General features: G+C 35.1%; 1 protein-coding gene across 3 annotated transcripts in view; it reads left to right on the forward strand.

Annotated features, from left to right (window-relative positions):
• Positions 1 to 24,831, forward strand: part of side-VI (sidestep VI) — a 137,079-nt gene that overhangs the window by 81,067 nt on the left and 31,181 nt on the right. For all 3 annotated transcript variants that reach the window (XM_008201546.3, XM_008201548.3, XM_015982029.2), the window contains exons 3-4: positions 7,429 to 7,561; positions 23,553 to 23,758. In XM_008201546.3, the coding sequence (XP_008199768.1) occupies positions 7,429 to 7,561; positions 23,553 to 23,758 (339 nt within the window). The remainder of the gene's footprint in view (positions 1 to 7,428; positions 7,562 to 23,552; positions 23,759 to 24,831) is intronic.

A 24,831-nucleotide genomic window follows, 5' to 3' on the forward strand; every position in this document is an offset into this window, starting at 1 on the left:
AGTTTGTTGCTGCTTGACCTGTGTTATCGGACACGGGATTTTAAGTGCTTAATTTTGTGCTGGATTTGACGTTGGTTTATTTGAATTTTCCGTTCTTTGCATTGCGGTGAATAATAAAGTAAGATGTTACGTGATTGAAACTGTTATTTGTATCATGTATTACGGTTATACGAAGATTATAATCGCAATCAGTTGCTCTAGATTATACACAATTGTAATAAAATACAAGTGTTATAAATGATGAATGTAGGACGTGAATGACTTCTGTAGCAAGCAATTGCAAGAATATTTTTTATCCAAATACTTTTAACAAATTTCTAACATACAGTGTAATAACAAACCAATTAATAATTTATTACCTAATCAGTTATACTTATTTATTTTAAACTACTATGTCCATCAACATAAAAACAGTTTAATTGTTTATAAAGTCGACTGTGGAACTCAAATTTAATGTACCGCTTTTTCCAAATGATAATTGTAGTTTCTAAGTGCTGTCACCTTTGTCAAATAAATGAATTAGTTGTTACTGCTTTTTTGCACTTTTTGGCAAAGATATTTTAATTGCAGGGTTTGTCTTAGTTTGTGTTCTATGTTTCTGTGTTGAGTATTTTTTCGTTTTTCTCTTTTGAAGCCTTTTTGCATTTTTTTGACGGTTCCGGCATTTTGACTACATTTATAATTACATTAAGCGCCACATTACGTTCACATTATATAGGTGTTTTGATGGTCAACAATTTCTGAACAGTAGGTATTATAATACTGGTAAATTATAAAACCATGTGTAATTTAATATTGGTAGTACCAGTAATCAAAACGCCGGTTCAAACTGGTGAATTAATTATGCAGATACATGGAGGTCAATAAAATGTGCGGTAATTATTGTCGAAATTAATTATTTGGTAGGTTATACATTATTAATTATTTTCAAAAATTGGTGGATGCGCCGGGCTAGCCCAATTTTTGATTTCTATTTGCAATGTCCAATGTTGGCAGTTTTAATGCAAGGATGTCAAGCTGTTCGTTTCTGAATCAACATAGCCGAAATATTTGTCGTAAACGGACATAAAATTGCATTTCACGCGCCGGTCCGTCCTTCCTAAAATTCCTCTCGTCTTTGGGTTGATTGTGAGTTTCGTAGTTGAATGGAATCGTGAATCGAGCATTGCTGATTAAGTTTATATACGGCGGAAGATCCGGAGTTCTTGGGTCCGGTCAGCCTATATGGGAAATGTAGTAACGCCCTCTGCAGCTTTACGACGTGTTAACCCACCCACCATCCGAAAATGCAGAAGCCGAATAAAAGCCAGAGCACCGAAATTCGTTGCAGTGTGACCTCTTTATGTCTCCGACTTTGGTGTTTCTGTGGAATTGTAGATTTAAGCTGATGTGTTTGTTTAGTACACCCGTTGTTAGACCAGCTCTCTTTATTTATTTTCCCTTTCTACGTTTTTCAGGATATAACGATTGTTTACTTTATTTTCGACGTCGACGCGCTACGCTTAAATGACTGCTTAATTGTTTCCATATACACGAGGACGACTATATTCATGGATTTGCACTTAGGACGGCATAATTTACGAGGATTCATTATGGAAATTACTTTTCAGCACGGGATAAGCACCGGATTTTTAAAGCCACATTACGACTTTCGCAAACTTTTATTTCATATACGATAAAATTATAAGAAAAGCGATGGAGAATTAGTTAATTAACAAATAATTGGAATTTTTCACATTATCTGAACCAAATCTAAATAATAAATCGTGTTATGCAGAAATAAACATTGATTGGTTTATTTATTTTTATTAATATTTGTGTAAACTCATACGGCTAGTGCATTTTTCACGTAGTTGTTTCAGTGAAGAAAAATTGTTTCGTTCATGTTTTAGTAAAGTGGAAACTCATTTTGCATTTCAAAGAAATAATTTTATTGACCGTAAGGAACGCAGCACAATGTTTCATTTGCAATTTGGATTCAAATCTCTTTAGATTATGCTAAAGAAAAGTCAGCAGATTTGTGTTTGAAATTAATTTTGGTGTGAAAACATTGCTATCGTGATGAATCTATCGATTTCCCAAAATCTATAATCGAGGGCAAACTGATTAGCAAAATTAGTTGTGGTGTGCTTGTATTAAAATGTCAATGTTGCCCCAAAATTGGGATAAAGTGTTGTTCATGTATTTGTGAATTTGCATGTTCAGCAAATGTGAAATGTTGGTTCCTCTTTTAAGATTTGGCCAAACAGGTTGACTTTGCATAATTTAGTTTTCATTAGGTATCAATTTAAAAATCTTTCGGAACATTAAACTTGAATGAATAACGAGGACAAGACGAATCGTGCAGAAGGGGCCATTTATTGTTTAACTTCCGGATATAAATCCGCAAAATCCCCCTAATTCTGATTATTCGGATTATGAGACAATCGAGCTGACAAGTACGATTCCTGTAATATGAACTCTGTTCCGAAACATAACACAAAACGTCCACAAATTATTTCAACGATGTCACTCAGGATGATATATTACACAACACTGCCAAGATCAATTGGCCCGATGGCCACTTCGGATGGCTGCGCATTTATCGCTAAATTCTCCCAAATGTAAAAATAAAGACGCACGCGCTTAAACCCGTTTTTATTGAAAAGTATAATAGTGGAGAAAAAATCGTGCAAAATCTGCACGATTTAAATTACGTAAGTCATCAAAAATATATCTGCTTTTGAAAAACGACATGGCTCGTTCGCAAAACGAGCTCAATTTATATAGGGTATACATAATGGAAAGGATCGTAGATGCAGGACGGATTCCACCTAATCTAGATTACTGAAAGTTTTACAGACCCTCGGATTTCAGGATTCGCAGATAAAACTCCTTCCAGATATACTACACTTAAACTGAAATATTATAAAATTTATAAACGACTTAAAATTCATTCCTCCTAATTACGCAAACTACTTATCAAGCGCAGACTTTCTTGCAATTTTTTGAACAAGCGCTGGGCAAAAATTTAACGCTGTGATAAATTTTTGAGTGAGTAGTTTTGGGTCACGAAACCCCATGTGTGATGTCAACAACTAGATAAATGTGGCGAGGGTTCCTTTGAATTAGTTATGTTGTTTGCATCGTATCTCTCCCAATTATTAAACAGCGGCAGCACAAAGAACTGCTAAAATTATTTATTTATAAAATGTGTAAAAGCCACGTCGCGACCTTGAACTTTTCCCGCGCAATAAATTACCGAAAGCTGCACCGAATCGATCACTGAAAGTATGACAGCTTATTAAGACAATAGCAGGAAGTCTCGTGGTGCAAGAAAATTTAATTATGTTGTTAATATATCCGTTAGAGCTTTAGCAATTTAAAATTGATTCAATGCCCGACTTAATGAAAAGGCGAAACAAATAATTTGCAATTAATTAAGAAAATGGGTCTTTAGATAATTTAAAATGGAAATGCTGGCGATGTCGATACCGTACAGTCGGGAATTTTCATTAATTTAACTTCCAGCAAAGTCACCATTAAGACCATAAAGTGTCTGAATTTCAATTAATGTTAGAGGTATAAGAAAAGCCTTAACATCGCCAACCACAACCCTGTAAAACAATTTCCTAGTTTACATCAGACTCATAATTTCTGCATTCGCTTCGTTGAACTTCCAGATTGTACAAGTTTTTGCTTTATTTAGAGCAATTAGGAAAACTTAAACCTAAACACAATTAACTCTACTGCACTGATACACGAGCAATAAAAGGCCCGAGTCATTTTTTAACCCAAATTCCCTGCATTTACCTCCATAAATTTTGAATTAGCGCCTGTTTAGAATTTATGCTTGCGTCAACAAAAAGCTCAAAGCTCGTATAATTACATAAAATATGAATTTACGTTATGGCACACCTTGGATCTGGGCTGTAAAATAACTGTAATGAAAGAAATTACGCCCACTCAGTTACTTTACTGCCTTTCTTGGAGGCTGAACGCGACATTTTAATCTGATAGAGCCATAAGGTGAGACACGCATTGCACGATGACATAAAACTTTATTATTATCGGAATTTAATAAAAGCATCACTTACTTTATCACCATATTAAATATAGAATAAAGTAACTTAACGTCATGACTGGGAATAGACTTTTATGCCCTGTTCCTCGTGCGAATATTATACCGTATTTATTTAAATTTTGGTGTGCGATATTACACCGGTTTATGGAAATTTGCATTTAATGACCCGAAAGGAAGGATTTTTTTAATTTTTAACAGAAAATTTGGGATAAACACAGAGTTAATTTACTGCCAATAAACATATTTTTTATTTCGAAAAGATGCAAACCTCGACGTTGTCATCGATTTTCGACAAGTGGATAAAAGGAATATAAAAACAATACAAACTCGATGTTCGGGAAGTCAAAAGTTTGAAGGGGTTGTGGTGTTTTTATAAAAGATTACACGTTTCAAACTTTTTGCCAAGGCTTTGCGAGTGTTTCAGAGCTTGCAAAATATTATTTCGAGGAGTAACATTTTTAAATAATTAGTTGGTAATTTTTTAACTTGCAGCTGCATACTGATTAAAAGATTAAAGGACGTTTAGCTTAACTACTGCAAGTTTCTGGAATGAAAGCACGATGCGATAAAAATTTAGTGCTAGATTCAATTATGCCGAGGGTAGTGTTGGAAAATAACAAGCGTGGAAAATGACCAGATATGTAATGCTTCCATGCTTCGTATTTGCACTTCAATGCAGAGCTTTATGCAGATTTAAAGTCTAACGTTAGTGGGAAATCTGGAACATGGCAACGCGAGCTAAAACAAGAAAAATAACCGTTTTGCACCAATCAAAGCGATGTTCAAAATGAAATAGTTTTAATGCAAATTAAATTTTTGCTATAAATCTAAATAAACATAAACAAAATAAATTTTGCTCTAAAAATACACTCGTTTGTGTACATTACAATTTATTTTATTTTTCCTTTTGCGTTTACACTGGGTTTAGTTTTATTCTGTTTTTACCGAAAAAGCACATAGGGGATCGTAATGTAAATTTACAGAGAGTAATTAGCAAATGTTTACCTACTATTCATTTAGTAAGCTCATCAATCCTATGATTGCTCGCACAACAACCTTTGACCTTAAATCGCCCATGCATTGCTTTAAACAGCTTTCTTGCACCAAATAAAGCAATTTTTCAGCCACTTTATCGCTTCTCTACTTTTGCTCTTCCAAGTACTTTCATCTGGTATGAGTCATGGTGAAACACATTTTCGTGGTATTTTGTTACAAAAATAATAAATTTGAAAGATGATTGTATTTTGGAACAGTCTGGTCATTAATCTCCCTCTGCCTTCAAAACGATTTGTCACAAGTTTTGGCGATCCCATACAATCTATTACAAAATGTTAAATTACATTAAACGGGATAACGTGACATAAACCAAAACGACGAAAATTTCGTGGTATCTTACTCCATTTGTTCACCTTTTCTGAACGTTGGCTAAACGAAATTTTGTGGTAAAGAGCAAAGTCGTTTGAAAAAATATACTAAAATATGCAGTGGTGTTATTAAGAAAACAAAGTAGAGCGCAACTTCCTTCTAATAAAGCGGATAAAATATAAAATAACTACGAACACAATGAATTTATAAAACATTCGTTTCCGCTACGAGACTTAATCCCTCGAAATGGAACTCTCCTGAATTTTATTCTGTATTTGAATGCAGGTAATAGATAGTTAATGACGGAGGATTAAGTACCGCCTTTCAAAGGGTGAATTATACACTAGAAAATTACTTAAGAGTATTTCCAATTATTGTTTATTACTGACAGGAAAAATAAAGTTTTCTTTCTTATACACTTACACGTCAGGCGAGAGTTATTCCAATTACTTTGCTCTAGATATAGCCACAAATAAGCGTCCGATTTAAATCGGAATTTTTATTTCAAAATTATACATCACTTATGTCAAAACATTTACGATTTAATTTGGAAATTAATGAGCTTTCAAAAACAAAATAAGTGCATATTGAACTTTATGGTAACAATTTATTATCACATTCATTTGATTTTTATAGCGGCTAATCCTTTCAGGTTTAAAATTTATTTGTGCAAAGAGCTGATATAATCAAAAATTATTTATTAATGTCAGCTACCACAAACTTCTTTATGTGATATTAAATTACGGATAAAGGCATCAGATTGTTAAACAACACCAATAATATATTATTATTATGACACACATGTTAAAAATGTGTGAATCACGCTTTCAGTTGTGATTTGTGTTCGAATTTGGTGCAAATTAATTCGGTAAGAGCCATAGAAGCATCTCGCGAAGGACTAAACAATTATACACTTCCTTCCACCTACGATATAGCAATTACGTGCACAATAGCGTCGGAATACAAAGAAACTTTTGTTAAATTCAGTTTTACAAACAGCAAACACGAGGAAAACAAAGCGTTTCATTATGAAGAAGCAGATGTCTTGCCTTGGCTTATCTACCTTGGCGCAATTTATTGTGAAAAGGGAGAAGAGTAAAAAATAGGCATAATGAAAGCGTGAGAACATTTAAAATGGCTGTAGCCGTCTCGCTCCGTTATAAAACCTAATTAATATTTGAGGAGAGACGTGAAACTATAAATGAGGCGTTAAATCAGGCCGAAAGAGGTCGATAAAAGAACCGAATGACGGATGACTTAGAAATTATTAAGTCTTAGTAGCCTATAAAATGCAGTTTATAAATACCGCAGCGGATTTTAAACCGGCGTAAGTAGGTTTTAACGACGGGGTGGCAGAGTTCAATTCCACTTACCATCAACCCTCATAAATGACGGGTCGAGAAATCTGTTAACCTGTTTGAACCTCGGCCATCCCCTTCCGATCGATCGGCTCGAATAAAAAATTCACATCCGGAGGAATTCTTTTGGCTTTTTTACCATTCTTAGGGGCCACACATCAAATATTAATGCGAAAATAAATTTTAACGGTGACATATTGCGTCACGCGAAACTTTCAAATTGATTACTCCGACGTAATTTGTTTTCCAGACACGTAAAAGTCAAGAATGGATTACTCCTGTTTCGGCCCTGATATTATTAATTCTTTTCGTTCTGACGTTCGCCCAGTAATTGATGTAATTTGGACAGTCTTTCATTGATTTCGTTATCTTTTCAATTAACCGACTTCCCCAACTCTTGTTCACGCCACGCCAAAACGCCTGATTAATTCACCCAAATCTCGAACGATTTAAGAACCACAACCCTTAATCCTCAGGCATAAAACAATTTTGCTGCGCTGTGGATATTTTTGATATTTGTTTAGGAAAACCTGCAAATGTTTCTTTAAAAGCGTCCCCTTTGTCGCCATCGTGAATAATGTAGCTGTAGTTGTTTCAGGTTTTCCGTTTTTGTGTAGTGAGAGAACTTAATTTATGTTGCAGGTGGCACAGTGACGCACGTCCAGGCCATCGTCAAAGGCAACGCGCAGTTGCCTTGTGATCTCCTTCCTCCGGCGCTCAACGACAGTGTCGTCCTTGTCGTGTGGTACAAAGACGAGCACACGCCAATTTACAGGTAATTTATTATTCAGGTTTCATGCAGGATGATGCAATTTTTACGAGAAGTTTGAGGAGTTTGTCCATATTTTATCAAAACGACGGTCGCTCACGTGAGGGAATTGCCGGAACAATACGCTAAACGCCACTGATGGAGATTCCTTCCGCTACGGATGTAAATAAAACAAAAAGAGAACCGCTAACAATTCCCGAGGTTAAAGAATTCGGGACGCGGATTGGTGTAGCGTGAAAATGGGGCTGTTTGAACTATGGGCTTTTTTCGATTTCAGACCAGGATAATTACGAAAAGGTGACAAACACTCGGTTTTGATTTACGAGCCGAGTGCTTGACGCAAACGGGTCACATAGACACTCCTACCAAATTGAGGACACACACTGGAATTTATTTATAAACTGTTTATTGCGTGCTTGTGGCGATCTAATTATACACAAAAAAGCAATCAAGTGTGAGGTATTTAAAACCACTTAATATTCGATGACAGCAGAAATTAGCTCTATTTATAAAACATATTTATTTAGATTAAAAATATTTGTCTCGCCCGGCGCCTCCACCATTTTTATACTTTCTTTTTCTTTAAACTACTTTTTATAAATTGATATATTTGGATACCTTTAATATAATAATGGTCGTTTTTCGAGTGTATGAAATCCAATCTTTGTCGAGCAAGTTTGCTTGTTATGTAAGCCCCTTTAGACGCTTTGCATCCGTCCTTTAGTCGTCTGCTGCCTGAAAACCTTCATTGCTCATCCAATCATGGGCAATTTTATTGGAAAAACTAATAATTGAAGTTGCTTACTTCTGAAAGAACCTAGTTAGAATGTAGCATTGTCGGCAGTGTATGTGTTTATTTTTACGACGGCACGCTAACAAGAAAAATAAATTTCGTTTATTGCACTGTCGCACGGTGAAAAATAAACAGTGAAGAAAATGGAGCATCCATATAAACTCGGCATGAAAACATGTTTTTCGCGCGACTTCGCAATTGCATCCCATCGGAATGCAGCCGAATTGATCGATTAAACGCGACAATTATGGCGCAAATAGTGAAATAAGCGGACCACTCCTTGGCCGGGTAATAAACGAGGGCGATTGCCGACGCGAACAAAAATTGATAGCAGTTCATTTATCAAAGATTTTCCTCGAAATGAAATGCACCCCATGAAAAATAAGTCTGGTAGTTAATAGCCTTTTTTCTTTTATGTAACCCGGCTGCGTAGAGAGGATTTAAAATCGTTATGGCTCTGTCTGTCACAACGGGACGCTTCCGTGTTTTATGCTTCGCTTACGATCACAGATTATGGGTAATATGTGCTGGGAACCTCAAAGAGTTTGTTATAGCCGGGTTTACTGCATTCTCCAAATTTTTTCACGAGAATTACACTACGTAAAATTTTCACGTCTCTCCAAATACAAACTTTCGTTCACAAACAGTATTTCATTACTACATCAGCGAAAATCAAATAAATGCTTTGACATATAGAAAATGATTAAATTAGTCATTTCACTTTGGTGCGATATTAAAACAAATTTTACAGTCCATATGTGACTATTAATTGGCACATTGGCAGCAATATTAGATTTTTTAATTGATAAACGGAAATTAAACATTGTGATGATGGGAAAATAATTGTTCAGTTCGCCAAAACTGTTACCAAACTACCTAAATAATTACACACATTATGCCAGAAAATTAAATGAAATTGATACAATTAGTTGCTATTGTGATTTCGGCATTGCAACTTTAATAGTAATTCTGGAATTTTAGTAGTAATGGAGAAACTGACACATTGTTTTTGACAAAAAAATTTCAATTGTTTTATCGTAAATAAGATTTATCTTCGGGATACAGTACTTATAATGAGTCAATAGTTGCTATTCTAATACTACAAATTCCTGAACAGGATTAGTGTTCAACAAGCAAACTAGCCATTCGATGAGTTCTCTAAATCCGGTTCAGCAGTTTGGATGTGACTCCAAATACGTTAAACATTTCAACAATTAAGTGTAAATCCATCTTGACTGAAATTTAAATTGCTCTCGCATAACTACAACATAACTAGGCGATACTGAAATCAATTTTAATCTAAAACATATTCTACAAATTTTAGCTCAAACAAATTGACGAATTAGGTATTGAAATTACGTGTAAACTGAATCTTTTTCTTTGAATTTTACTTTTGGTAAATCTGGTACTTGAACTTGGGAAACATATCGATTTTTTTTACCCATTAGTGCATAATAATTACCAACGTTGTTACATTTTATATTAGCACACTTAACTAACTTAGTTAATATTAGAGCACACGTTTATGAGTGGGGTGTACTTAACGTGGGAAATATCTTTTCATCTTTTTCCAGCATGCAACGTTAATCAACTTTTATGAATATTTCTTTTATGTGTTGTGCGTTATTGTCTGCACTTTGATTGCCACTGATTGGCGGTAAAATTGTTATCAACAATTATTATTGCATAATGCCGCATACTTTTAATTTATAATATAAGCGTTCAAAAGGAGATTTTTCCAAGATAACTAGAGGCGAGTAATAATTTTAAAAAGTAATTTAAGAAAGCCAAGGAAAAATTTCAAGTGTTGAGGTTTGTTTGCTCTTTCGTGGTCATCGCCACAGCTTTGGCGACTTAATAACGTGTAGTTGCGTCGTAATGTTGACAATCGAACAATAACAACAAGAGTCGAGTACCCCAGTTGATTGCGGCCAGATTAGCCGATTCAACGAGAACTAAGCCAGATTTCCCTGAGGGAGAATTCGGCTCAGTAGTCTCGCTCTTTTCCGTTTTATCCTTGCGACTCCTCGCATCCATCTTGGCCGGCCACAAAGTGGATTAGGAAAACGGCGGAGGGCTAAAGAGAAAGAAGAGAAAAAGTTGACATTCGGATAGTCGGGATTTTTCCGACTAGACGAGGAAAATATGAAACAGGGATTGTTATCGCAGTTGGTCAACGTCTCCGTCCGCTGTTTGACATCCCATCCTAGATTTATCTGCCAGGATAACAGCCGGACGCGTTCGTGATCTGGGAACGTAAAATTTTCGACACGATATTCCGGAGAGGTCCTACCGATTTCTGACGCCCTCGTAAATATCACGCATCTCGGGAAATATTGCCTCGTCGTAGCAAATAGCCGTGAAATACACTTTAGATGTATTACGCGGAAAATGATAAGATAGCCGGCCAACGGCAAATAGAATAAAAAGCACGAGCCGTGGACCAACTCTTAACTGATTCCCTTAAATTTAAATCTTGCGAAAATGGCTAAGTCTAAATTGAAGTGGGTATACAAAATATGATTGATTACATCTCAAGCATTTGATTTTTCTTTTATATTATCTGTAATAAAAAACCCACAACAATATATACCGGGTGCTCAAAAACCGGCGCACCAACTCAATGGTGTGTGGTAGAGAATTGATTACATATAAAGGAAAAAATAGTAAAAAAATTCTTTGTATTAAAAATAATTATAAATAACGAATTTTAAATAAATGATATGTGGCAACGCTGTCTAGCAGTCGTGATCTCAATAGAATTTGATCAAAAATAAAAAGGAATTTTTTCAAGATTTTTCCCGTAATCTACACATGCTTGCCATCACCGTACCACTGAGTTGGTGCGCCAGTTTTTGAGCAGCCTGTATAAGAGATTTTAGCAACAAAAGCTGATTTGCTCGGACTTTTTAAAACTTGATTTAATTTTTCTTTTATTAAAGCTTGGAACACAATACTAAAGTTTAGAATGAAAAAAGAACTTTTTGCTTGGAAAGCTGTTTGACTCTGCAATTACTAATGTTGAAAACTAATAACAAAGTTTCTCAGACCACTAGTATACAACGACCAGTAAAGACATATAGCATATAATATTTGTATTTGGAATTAAATCGTTGTAAAATTATTTTTAAAATTATTTTAGAATTACTCGGAAACACAGAAAGTCTTAATGTGATCCTAAGAAAATTAACAAATTAGTTTTGAAACAGATTTTAATTATGAAGAAAGGTAAAAACATTTCAAAGCATTTGTTTAGTTTTTTAGAGACTATGGCATTGTGTAGAGTAAAGGACGAGTACTCATATTTTGAGCATTTTATTTGCACATTTGACTGTAAAAATAGTTTCTGTTAATAAGCATTTCCAAATTCATGATGTTTATTTGTGAAACATTAAACTGAATCTAAAAATAAACTATTTGTTTTCACCAATGCCGCATTAATTAGTAACTTAACGTTGTGTATTGCATTTAGTGCAAAATGTATAATTTGTAACTAAAAGCATTAATTTAGTGAAAACGTAGCAGCAAAAATTGTTTTCTCATTATTTAGCGTTTCCACTTTATATATTCTCAGTTTTTTTATTGCTTTCGCTACTGCAGTTTGCGTACTCGGTAACAAAATTAAAAACACTCTAATCGTCCTTCATTTTAAACCAGTGAAAACACTGCAGCACACCATTATGTAACAGAAACGACACCAAATGTATAACGTATATTGTGTGCTTTAGTTCTAGTTGAAATCAGCAGACCGCTTTATATTCGTTTATTCCAAGCAATTGTGTATAAAATAATTTTAATTTTTATTAGGTTATAGAATTTCCGACCACCGCAACTTATTACATTTTTATTTCATTTATTTCATTTAATTTCATTTTATTTCATTTTATTTTAACTTATTTCATTTTTGAAATTAATTTTTTTTCTACAAAATTAAAGAAGAATTATTCCTAAAGACTGCACCGACTCCACTAGAAATCTCCAAACCTTATCGAGTATTAAGTCAAAGCTATGACGGAATTTTTAATAACATGTTGTACTTCGCGCTTAAGCTGTTATTTTACTGAGAAAAAGGCCGGGACACGCTTTAACATAAACACGTAAAATGGCCAGGAATCAGAGCGAAATTTGAATATTATAGAACGGCTTATCAAACACAAGCATAATTTTTAAACCGTGTAACACGAGACGGCCATTAAAAAATGCGTCCTCGATGGAATGTTTCCGCGAAACATTGTGATATCTAAATTTTGCTTGTTAAAAATATTTACAAAGCACTGGCCGAGTTACTCGTTCGTTGCGAACAAACTTTTAATTTCCTATTTTCTACGTCGATAAATTAAGCTCATTAAATAAATTTAAACAAAAATGCAATTACATGGCCGGATTGTGTTATGAGATATGAGAACAAAAATATAATTTCTGCTTTCGGTTGAAGCGTTTTTGTTTTGGAATTGCAAGTAGCTGAATTGTTTTAACTTATCTCTAGTTGCACGACAGCATGTTTTTAGAATAACTAGCTTGTATGATTTATTAAACCATTTTTCTGGTTGTAAAATTGTGAAGGGGGTATTTTGATAGCATGAATAGTTTAAGAGAGAAAGTTTATTATTGTTCGGTTGTTGCAATTTGACTGACGGGTTTTACATGGGAGACTGCTTTCATTCGAGTGAGTTTCGCTCGCAAAACATGAGATCTGAATTTCTGGATTATTTTGCAAAGTAGCTCCATTTAGTCGATTTTTGTTGACAAAATATCCATACCGGAAATTCAATTCCCGCCCTGTCAATATGTTAACGTCGTGTGTCGTTATGTTTACCGTAAGCTGCTATTTTATAAATTTTGCATGATCGTCTGCGCAAGAGAGGATAGATTTGGTCCGAACTGGGTCAAATAACGATTTTCCCCAATCTTCTCATATCGATAAATTATGAAACCACAACAGAGCAAAGTTTGGAAGATAAAAATCCGGAAGTGCGCTGCAGCCCAAGTACGTGTTTTCCGGTGTTTCAATTAGTTCCGGAATGACCCGACACATTACATTATTAACGCTCCGTCCAATCTCGAAAAGCTCTAATTTTTCAGGTTAACGAGTCCGGCATCTGAGCTTTTTTCACCAAAAACTATGATAATTCGGTGTAACAATGGACTGACGCCGACGAGGCGCAAATTGCTCAAGGGCAATAATCTCCCAGAACTACCTAGATGATGATATCCATCCCGGTGTATATTTATTTAGGAGCATGAATTATGCATGCTGTCGCATTCATTGTCTAAGCTTCGCTCCGGTGCTCTGTAGTTGTCCGTGTACACACGGCTTATTAGATCTCGCCTGCGGTTACAGCACTGTCGGTAATACAGGTGCCCTACCAAGTTCCGTTCGCATGTCAATTGTTGCGACAGTTGCCACGTTGATTCCGACCGAATGAGTGAATTCAAATACGATTTAGGGCCAAGGGACTTTATATTCACGATTTCCACTAGAGCTCCATTTCATTCCTTAAACATTCAAGAATTATCCCGGCGCATCCTCCAAAAATGAAAAAGTATTTTTCTGAGATTAGAATTGTTTATTTACTATCTAGAGACAAAACAATGTATGAAGAAGTTAAAATATTTATATTTTAATGGTAGCTGATAAAGACCAACTGTCAGACAAATAGGGTACAAAAAATTTGTTTTTTAATTAATCGAAAATGTTAAACCGTCTTAACGTTGTTAGCCAACCTACTACTTGGAAATATATTTTATAGTTTAAGTTTTTGAATGTTTAAAAAAAGGATTTGGAAACGCAACGCAAAAAAATACCATCGCTAATGGTTTTTGGGGAAATTTTAAGAGGAAATAATGTGAACATTAAATTTATAAAAAAAAACGTTGAAATTCAAACGAAAAAATATACGAAATAATAAAAATAACTTGACAGAGAGAAGAACGCCAATTTTAAAACCAAAGACAAAAAAAAACTTGAAACATGCATCAACTTCGAGAAGTTTATTGGAAAAATTAACTCGGCGCTTCCACCAGAAATGACATTTTTCTAAGGATTTATACACTATTTAGGCGAATTCAGGAATGAATAAATTAAAATATTAAATTTTAATGTATACTGCCGGGGAACGGTAAAAACTGGGACATTCAAACTTGTGCTCATTGTGTATTCAACTGTCAATCACAACAAAAAAATTGTCAACAATTGAAATCCAGCAGAACTGTATAAAGCAAGTAAATGTAAAATTATTTGTTTTAGAGGTAAAAAAACATTCTTGTGAATGTAGACAATAACAATTTGATATTTCTGACAAATTGCCATTAGTACCTATGACGTAATATTTGCAACCTTATTATTTGTAAAAAGCCAATCTTATTCGATGTATTTGTGATTTTTGACTTAATACAAACGATTTATTTGTTCATCTGTCTAATAATACCACTATTTAATTAATATGTGGTAATTCTAATAAAAGTTGTGTCTGTGATAAAAAGTTACCAACCGTTGGTAAAAAAGTAGTCTCCGGTTCTTGAACGATTTATCGGTTTGTCGGTTGGATAGTTGCTAAGGTAGGGATGATTTGACTGGTGTTTCTAAACAAATTATGGAACCGATAGAATTTATCTAACGATAACTCATTCAAGAAACCGGCAGTAAGAAAAGTTGTAAAGGAAAACAAAACAAATTTTATATCGGTGCAGTGTTTTCTAAAATTGGAAACATTTGAAAATAGAAGTTATTAAAAACCATCGTAAAGGGCGTTTAAGTTGACCAACAAAACTTGAATGAAAATCATCGTGTAAACTTTTGTTTCAACTAAGTTAATCAAATGTTTATGATGATTTTCATTCAAGTTTTGTGGATCAAATTTAATTAAACAATTGCAGTCGATACGTGAGAACGCTTTTTTTTAAGAATACAATTTTTTATAATTGGCGCATAAATAATATTGGTTTTTAATATTTGTTGTAGACTGACATTAAACGATTCTTTCAGGAAAAAAATTACTTTTAAATTCACACACTTTGCTAATTTACCGGGTTCTTATTTTTATCCTAGATATAGTGATCTAACTCAAGTTCTTACAAATTCAGTTTAGACATTAAAAGTTTTTAACAATTAATGTTGTTTTTCTGCAAGTACACTTTTAGTAAGGAATTACATAAAGACTTTCGTGTTAACGTAATGCTTAAAATGTCTGAATTAGTTGCTTATTGCAGTAATTGAACCAAGTAGTTAATTTTTCACTTAACAATCTAGAAGTTCATTACAATTTTTACGACTGGATTTTTTGAATATTTTTTGTGTTTTTCACTTACTACACACTCTTAAAAAATTTCTATTGATTTATCGTAAATTTGATTAAATATGCATGATTGTTGCTAAGTCCCCACTACACTTAATACTTCTTCATTTTTGTTATTGAAAGTGGGGCATTTGTAGTACTTTCTCTTCACGCATTGTGAATTAAAAATTATCGCCACCAGAGAGATAAATCAAGCGTGGGCACTGCTATGTGGGTTTCAACGTTTCAAAACAATTCGTATTATTAAAATTTAAATCCATTTTATTTTTTAACAAATTTTAACAAATCAAATTTCAGCTAAAAACAATTTTTAACTACTTAAAAAAAATCAAAGAATAATATATAACAACTTATTACGCTTAAATTGACTCTAGATAATGAGCCAAATAAGAGATTTTCCCAACTAGGAAATAAATATCGAGTTTAACAAAAACAGAATAACACATGAGAATGAAAAATATTATGATTTAAACATATGAAAGAGTTTTTTATTTTATTATTTAACATTCTAGTTATAAATAATGCGAATGAAATTATTACTTGCTGAGTAATATCAGTATGTACCATCTGGGCGAGTTACCCCGTCCGAATAAAATTTTTAATCAAATGATAAATTGTTCATCTGTAAACGCATGGCGACGTATAATAGCACTCTTTGTGTTGTTTAATTGGACCACACACAGGTATCATCTGTGACATTCATTGTGGTTGCGGATAATTAATCAATCTTCTATTGTTTCATCTTTATTGGACCACTTCGCATTTTTGCAAAATACACAACCACTTAAACGATTTGCAGGTTGTTACCAAAATTTATTTTTTGTTGCAAATTGTGGCACAATTTCGTAATGAGAGCGGCGTCGAAATAACATTCCCACTTGAGTAAAATAAACCGATACGTGCTCAACAATGTTTTGTTATTGAGTTAAGCATAAATCGCATCTAAAATCACGTCGGTAAAATCGTCAACGGCAAAGCTCCGGATCTCTCTCGAATCCACTCGAACAAATTAAAAAAAGCACTACCACTAAACCCTATTACGATTTATTCTAGTGGAACAAAAATAGGCTTTGGGTGATTTTGTAAAAATCTACCGTTCGAGTTTAATTAATTAGGGTTTTGGAATGAGCTCGCAAGAACTTTATGGGACACGGATCGACCTTTATTTAAAATCAACCATTCGCTTTTAGGACGGTTATAGTGTTTTCGAAGGGCCATCTAGCGAGTTATCGGGTCGCCATCTCTTTAGCTCTTGGAGGCATTCAATTCACTCGCTCGTCGATTGCGCCAATCTCGGATCCTATTATTACTGGATAGATATGCAATGATAAGAGTTGGGGTTATAGAAACCTCGGATGTTTTTATAAATTTGTTGACTTAATGCAACTCGAGGAAAGTAAATTAAAGCGACAGCGATCATAGCTAAATAATTCATTAGGCCGATAATAGATTGCGGTGGTATCAGAGTTGTCGTCTGGGATTACAGAATGATGCGAAAAGACGTGTAATCCTATGAGAAGTCCCTTGCGGTGTCATTACACTGAAAGTCATGTTAACTCCTCTCTAACTCAATTACAGTGTACAGTACGAAGGAATTTAATGGTGTTATGGCATAGATGACGATATTGATTGAAATAATTTCATTACCGTTAATATGTTTATCTAAAGTGTTTCAACAACAAACAACTCATTATTTCGCACCCACTTAGAAATCCAATAATCTCACCTGTGCTGTAACTGGATCACCGAAACATCAAAAGCGAAATTCCGCGCCTGGAAAAAATTTCATAACGGATTGCTTCAAAATCTTAATCAAAACGAAATTGATAGAAGTCAGTTCTTGTTCCACCGTTATTAAAACTACAAAATCCGGGTGGTGTCATGAACTAACAAAAAGCAATCTCGTGTGAGTCTTAAAAGGGTTTAAACCCTCCAGATGAAAGTGCTTTCAGAAAATTAAAAATTTAATTTGAAAATTCCAAACGGCGACATAGGATTTCGACACTAATTCGTCTTTACAACACTCTACCCCGTAATAAATTTTTTCTCAGGTAAACTTACCCCCGACAAAAAATCACGCAATTAAACCTCAAATTACAAGACACAATGAAAACTTTGTTCGATCTAGTTTTATTGCCGCCAAGTTAAATATGACTCGGTCTCGCTTCTCATTATTAAACCTTTCTATTGAAGAATTTAATCCGGTTTGTTTACTGATCGCTCTTTATTGCTTTGTTCGGATGCGGTTCCCCAACTTGGACAACCTGCTGAAACTAATTAATCGAAATTATTAACGAAAAACGAGAAAACAGAGGTCTCCAGCGGCGTGCTAGTCACGCAATCACCCCACATCCCTATCGGGTAATTATCAGGACGAAAACCTCAGTTTCGAGCCCTGTTTTGTGCGCATCACTACATTTTACATACAACGCATTAAATCAATCGGGCGGTCAGCGGCAGTGCTGATGCTCCCTGTCTCATCTCTGCACGCGTTTGTGACCACTCGCCTGTGCTTCAGATCATTCGCGTTGACAAACGGGCTTTTGCATCACGAGTCCGATAAAATGAATCAGAAATCAGGACCTGCACTGATAATGCAAATCGCCGCTGACAAGATGCAAATGGAAAGACAACTGTTGCCCCTTTAAGTCTCTTCTATGTTACCACTCTCAACAATTTTAGGGCCTTTTTAAAATAAAGACGATTTTAAATTTTTGGTCGCTTTGTATATTTTTTCCACTGTATTATACAAGCTGCTCGAAACTAGGCGCACCAACTCAATGGTATGTGGTAGAAAAATTATTACATACATTTAAAGGTAAAAGTAGTAAAAAAATCATCCATGTATTAAAGATATTGATAAATAACGAATTTTAAATGAATAATATGTGGCAAAGTTGCAATAAAATTTGACCAACAATAAAAATAAATTATTTTTGGAGAGGTTTTTAAGGAAATGTTACCCAGTGTTGGGACATCTACAAATTGTGATTTTTTGATTTTTTTTTAGTTTAAAAAACTGCTAAACACCTGTAAATGAAGAAAAAATATTTATCATGGTATTAGGAAATAAGTGCTTAGTGTGAAACATAAAAACATTAAAAAACAATGAAAACTCATGAAGCGAACAAAATAAGTTTGTAGATTCAGATTTGAAAACATGACAGGATTTTTCCTGTGCTTCTCAACGACGTACCGCTGAGTTGGTGCGCCAGTTGTTGAACACCTTGTAGACGATGTTTCATCCATGTTTAACTTGTTTTCTTCAAATCACAAAAATGTGGTTAATTATATCACCGCACGAAAAATGGAATATCATTAAATATATTTTAATTTCATTTAAAAGTCCCGAAATTTAAGCCGCGTTTGATTAATAAAGCATTTTGGAGATAGGCATCTGCTGGTAACCCACAAGAGAATATTTATTAACCTGGGGACATTGTTTTCTCTAACAAATGACAATTTAATGTTGTGGGTAATTACGATATTATCTTATATAAAAAATGTCACTGATAACGTTGGTACACATTTAAACATTTAAAACATTTCATGCATACGTAGATTAGGCTCCATGTTTAGAAACTAATTCCTCGTTAAAAACCTATAACTTGCACTTTAGGAATATTGCTGTACAATATCTAAGCTCGTATTAATAAACTGCGGTCGTCAAGTGTTAGCCTCTTACGGGCCGTATATTTGATAGAGTATGAAAGCGATAGAGGTTGCATTTTCGAATCATCGTAGCTGGAATCAAAATTAATGGCGTAGTAAAATGCAAAGAGAAAGCATCCGGTTTTGGAAAGATATCGGGTGGAGAAATGTTCAAGTTAATTTTCATATTACTTCGAAAAAGTGGTGGTCGATAAATCACGAACTTTTTACTTTGGGGAATCACCTATAATCAAGCTATTTACGTTTGAACAATGTGCAATTTTCTAGCTAGTTGATTTAAAGAATAGCCCGCTACGAATCGTAATTCTGAGCGTTATCCTTACAGGGCATATTTACCTGACGTTTAGATTAAATTTCATAAATGACATTCTGTTGGCTATTGATTCAATCTCAAAGTTTCAAGCAACAAGCTTTAAAACAAAAATTAATTACTAAGTAATTTCGAACAGCTACCCACGGAAATCTCTACAATTAGAAACAGAAGTTGGCCACTTCGGAAGAATCTTGAAAGTCTATTCATTCTTTTCATTTAGTTTTCCAAGTATTAGGAGAAATTACAGTCTCAACCAATTTGACATAAATGAAATAAATCGAATGAAAAGCAGGGATTTAATATTTTCAGATGGTTCACTACATTTATTACAAAAATAAATTTCCCGTAGGTATTTATTGCGTTCGCTTCACTTAATTGTGTTTATTGAATAATAAGAGTTATTTAAATCAGTTTGGAGCTTTGTCTAATGAAATGGATGACATTCCTGAGAGGGTCCTGATTGCTTCGCTTCCTCAACATTCCTATCTATCAACAAAGACAGACCGTTCTGAATAGATGTATTGTAAATTCCGTCCGTATTTCAGCAAGTGCCCGCTTGTTGTTCTGTTTCTCATCACAATCGATTATGACAAATGCTATTTTGCTCATCCACTTTCCCCATTCTCATACGTTTACACCAAACGAAATGTTTTGACAAGATCAGTTTTACGGTATTTTAATCTAAATCAAAACTATTACAAAGTGTCGTATCTGCAAAAGGGTAACCTCTTACACCCCATTATGACTATGGATTTATATTTAATCAAGTCAGCGGAAATTTCGTTGTGCATGTAACGTGTTATCTTTTGTAACACGCAGTCGTAATGTAATTTGGGAGAGGTATAAATAATAACAAAATTATGTTGACACAAAACGGGGGATGGCCGATACTTGACGGAGGGTGAATATTAAAACTTTGGATTTTCTTGAGCTTAGCGAGGAATCTGGGACACGGACAAGACGGATATTGCAGTCCATTAATAGTCCAGTTCGGACAAGGCTAGTAATACATGTACAAACTTTGCCCAGTAAGGGAAAATACCAGTAGAAGTTCGTCCATATTTCGTGTCAGTGCAGAGCAAATGCAAATTTGAGCACTCATGAAATCCGGCATTTTACAAGTTCCTGAACAGTTTTACATTTTTATTTATGAAATATTAACTAAAAGTCTCGACACACTGTCTGATTTTTTCCAAACAATTCGTATACAATGTTGTGGTGGTCATAGATTTTAAGAGTGTTTTTACGCTTGGTAAGACACAAAAACTTTCGCTACTTTGTCTTTGGCGTTTGAGCTTGAGGGGTTTATTTGTATTAATTGCGACAAGGTAAGAAATACCTCTGTGTGGGAGTTTAATAGCGGCGGTGCTCTTGGGATGATGCCTCGCCATAACATGCAGATTGGATTTGTTGATTGCAAATTAGAGTATCATTCTAAGGAGTCGGCAGAGTCGAGCTGTCATCGCCAGGGTCCGTTCAATCTTGCCGGCTCGGTCTGCGCCATTATCGTCTCCTTAGAATTAACTTCCTTAAAATGTTCCTAAAATATGCAAATCGTGCGGTATTTGCATAATGGTGATTACCAACAGGGATGCAGTCTGTACGTTTGTTTGGACTTGTTCTTGCTGGTGTTTCTGCCACGGCATAATTCGGCCGTTATCACTACTTCTTGCCGACGGATTCCCTCTCTCGCTGACTAATGGCAGTTTGTTTATTTGGCAAGTTGGCAATGCGAGACGGTTCCTCCGATTCGGCCTTATAACCGCTTATAATGGGGGATGCCGCGTGTAGATTATTGCTTTCTTCCAGACTCGCAGCCGTTTACTTTTATATGTTACATTACGGCCACATTACAGAACTTGGCGGAATGGAGTTCGGAACTGGAGGCGTGTTTGCGATTGTTACTTCACAGGGATTGCCAGTCCAAAAGATGCTTTCAAGTGGCTGGACCGAGCAATCGATTAGGTTGACAAAAACTCCGCTGCCTTTAACTGAATTCACAAACTTTCATTAAATCAAATATACAGAATTTTTAAGAAACGAACAGTTCCACCGTTCGACGGCAAAGACAAGTGATTAGATTTTTATAGGACATTGATGGAATTTGTCATGGAAATCAAACATTGCGTGTTCGGTTTTATTACATGAAAAATATACAAAAAATAATAGCGCTACATTTTCGACATTTATATCGATTAATTGTGTTATGTACTTTTATTTTGATAGGGGAATAACTGATAAATAAACAATTTTCTGTATTACCTAGATATAAAGTCGCCACGGAACATGAGCAGTCAATCACCACATTCGCCGCATTTAATTTGATCAAACCGCAGTGACTACAAAAAATTCAAAATAGCAAAAACATGTCAGAAGTGTTATTTCTGGACAGACGAAAATACAATATAATCTAAGCGCTTCATCTGATAATTTCGTTTTGTATAAAATCATAACACCAGCTGTTGAATTTGTTGTGGCGATGAGAAAATTGTTGTTTACCCGGGATTTTCTGTAATATTATGAAAATCCAAACACTTAATTACAACTGAATATGTGGCAGATTTATGGTGCTGGAGCGGTTTCCGCGTTCTATTAATAAGATTATGGCGTTAGGGATCGTGTAAGAATGGAATCGATTTTCGCAGGATAATTGACTTTGCCACAAGTGAAGCAATGTGTGGTTGTGAAGAAGTTTCTAAGAAATTTCATAAGTAGAACCAATATTGATATTTCTGTAACTTTTTCAACAGAAAACTTGGCTCAACTCGTTGCGGTGAAACTTCCACTTAGCACGTTGGAGATTACTGGTAATTTTTTTATCTTCTTCGAGTTTTGATTGTCTTAACGGTGGAATTATTCCAAGTCTCATCGGCGTTATTTCGCATCCACTTTAAAGGGCACTCGGCTAATTACGGAAAAAACTTAATTCGGCCGAAACTATAAAACCCTTTCACTCAAGCGACTTTTAACGGTTGCAATTTACATTACTAGGGTATTACGAATAGATCCACCTTTTCAGGTAGTTAGCTTGGCTGAAGTGTAATTGAAACCGTACAAAAGGATCGAGGGACGCAGCAAAAACCCTCGTCCATTCACCGAGCGAAATATGTTTCAAATTAAGTGATTTCTCAGTTCAGTAAGTTGCTGCATTCGAGATTATTAATTTCATTATGTTTTATGGACATAATTTCTGTAAGGTCTTTCCGGACTCTGCATAAATTCGTTCCGCTTAATCGTTTCTGTAGCAGATAAATTAATTTAGAAGCGGCTGTTGTATTTAATGGTATTTCCAAGCACTGCTCGGACAATTACTCTCAAAAGAAAAGACTTGAGCTATTTCTCGGAGTTGTTCCACAAATCCGAAATATTTCGCCATCAACGTGTTTGTCCAAGTTCGAAAATTTCGCAATGTTTGACATTTGCATGAGCGATGGTTTAGTTATTTGATATAGGGCAGTTTATTAAATTTGAGCGGTGTGTGCTTTTCCGTCAATATACACTTTAAACAAACAAACCGCTTCCGGTTTTCGAAAGGGATACACATAATGGGTTACTAAAACATAAAATGGCTATTGATTTAAGATTCAATTTATAAAACCCGAAAGAGAAAGTATTTTCTAGACGCTATTAAGTTACGTTTCGCATTTTATCAGTGAAAGATAGAAAAGGGAACGAACCGCTATAGACCGATACCTCTGGGGCTTACACTACCCGAAAGTTTGAACACTAGCCCTCGAATAATAACCTTTATTTAGTAATTTTTTCATAACCCTTTTAGCAAACTTCGGAAGTATTGAAAGAGACAAGCAAGTTTCGTGGTAGCATTTCGGGATAATAAAGCCGAAAAGCGCCTTAGCTTATTTATGTCGGCAATGAAGTTTATAAAGCAAATTTGATTTAGCACCAATTTTATCTGTGTTACAGTTACGACACGAGAGGGCCGTACAAAACGACGCCGAAGCATTGGCAGGATAGCAATTTGGGCCAGCGAGCTTTTTTCAGGACAATGACAGATCCTGCCACGTTGAACATAGACAACATCAATGAAAAAGACGAGGGGGAGTATCGATGTCGCATCGATTATTTACGATCGCCGACGAAGAACTTGAGAGTAAAGCTGGCAGTTATAGGTGAGCTGGGAGCATCAATGCTTAGTTATTTTGCAATTTTCGGAACAATATCGAGAGACGTGGAAATTTCCTAACCTTATGAATACGGCAAGATAGGGGCTTACATAAATTGCTCTTTGTGTGGAGCCGAGGGAAATGCTCCCCTTCTAGCCAATGTGGCGAAAAAACATAATAGCGGGCAAAAATATATGAATATGAATTATGCTAAATTAATTTGAATACTCTGTATACACGTAACTCCTTCGATCCGTTTTACTCTATACTCAAGCTTTAGAATAACTCAGTAACTGGGTTTGAGGTCATTCCGTATAGCTAAAAAAATTGAAAGAAAAAATGCTAAAAATTACTAGATCAGGTGAAGTCAGCATTTTTTTCTTCTACATAGAACAGGAAATTTGAACCCATTTTTTTACCCGGGTTAAACTTTGGCACCAACAATATGACACAGTTTCCTCCTTCATCATCAAAGCCTAGATCTGTACGTCAGTCCCGACAAAAACGACTCCGAACTCCCTGAACTGCTCTACTTCGCTCCGTCAGACAATTCGAGACACATTTCAACAAGAACGAACAGATTCGACAGCGTAACACGTAACACTCAGATGCTTAAGCGGTGTTTGTAAGGAGCGTCACGGTTTCGCCATGTTGTGAATTGTTGCTAACATGCAAATGCTCATCGTCGAATCGGAGTTAATTTTTATCATCTCGAATTGATCAACTGCTTTATTATTAGTCGAATAACGCACCGGCTTCAATTAATTTTGCCACACCTTAATGGCGTCATTATTCGCGTCACAACAAGGATATAAATCTATCACAGAGGTAGTTTTTAGTCAAATAAACGTCGCCGTGATGGCTCCTGAATCACGCTCGACAGCTTCCATATTTTCACCGGTATAAACTTGGTAAAGTTCCATTTTAGCTATAAAAGAAGTTTGTTATTTGAATACGAACGAGAAATAATGAAAGTTTAGTAATGGAAGCTGTGATCTGTATGAGAAGCTGGTTTGGCGCGTATTTTCCACCTGACGCCAACCGTATATTGATTTTGAGAACTGCCTCACTGTACTTTA

The sequence above is a fragment of the Tribolium castaneum genome, chromosome 3 (assembly GCF_031307605.1).
Source record: "Tribolium castaneum strain GA2 chromosome 3, icTriCast1.1, whole genome shotgun sequence".
Taxonomy (NCBI): Eukaryota; Metazoa; Arthropoda; class Insecta; order Coleoptera; family Tenebrionidae; genus Tribolium; species Tribolium castaneum.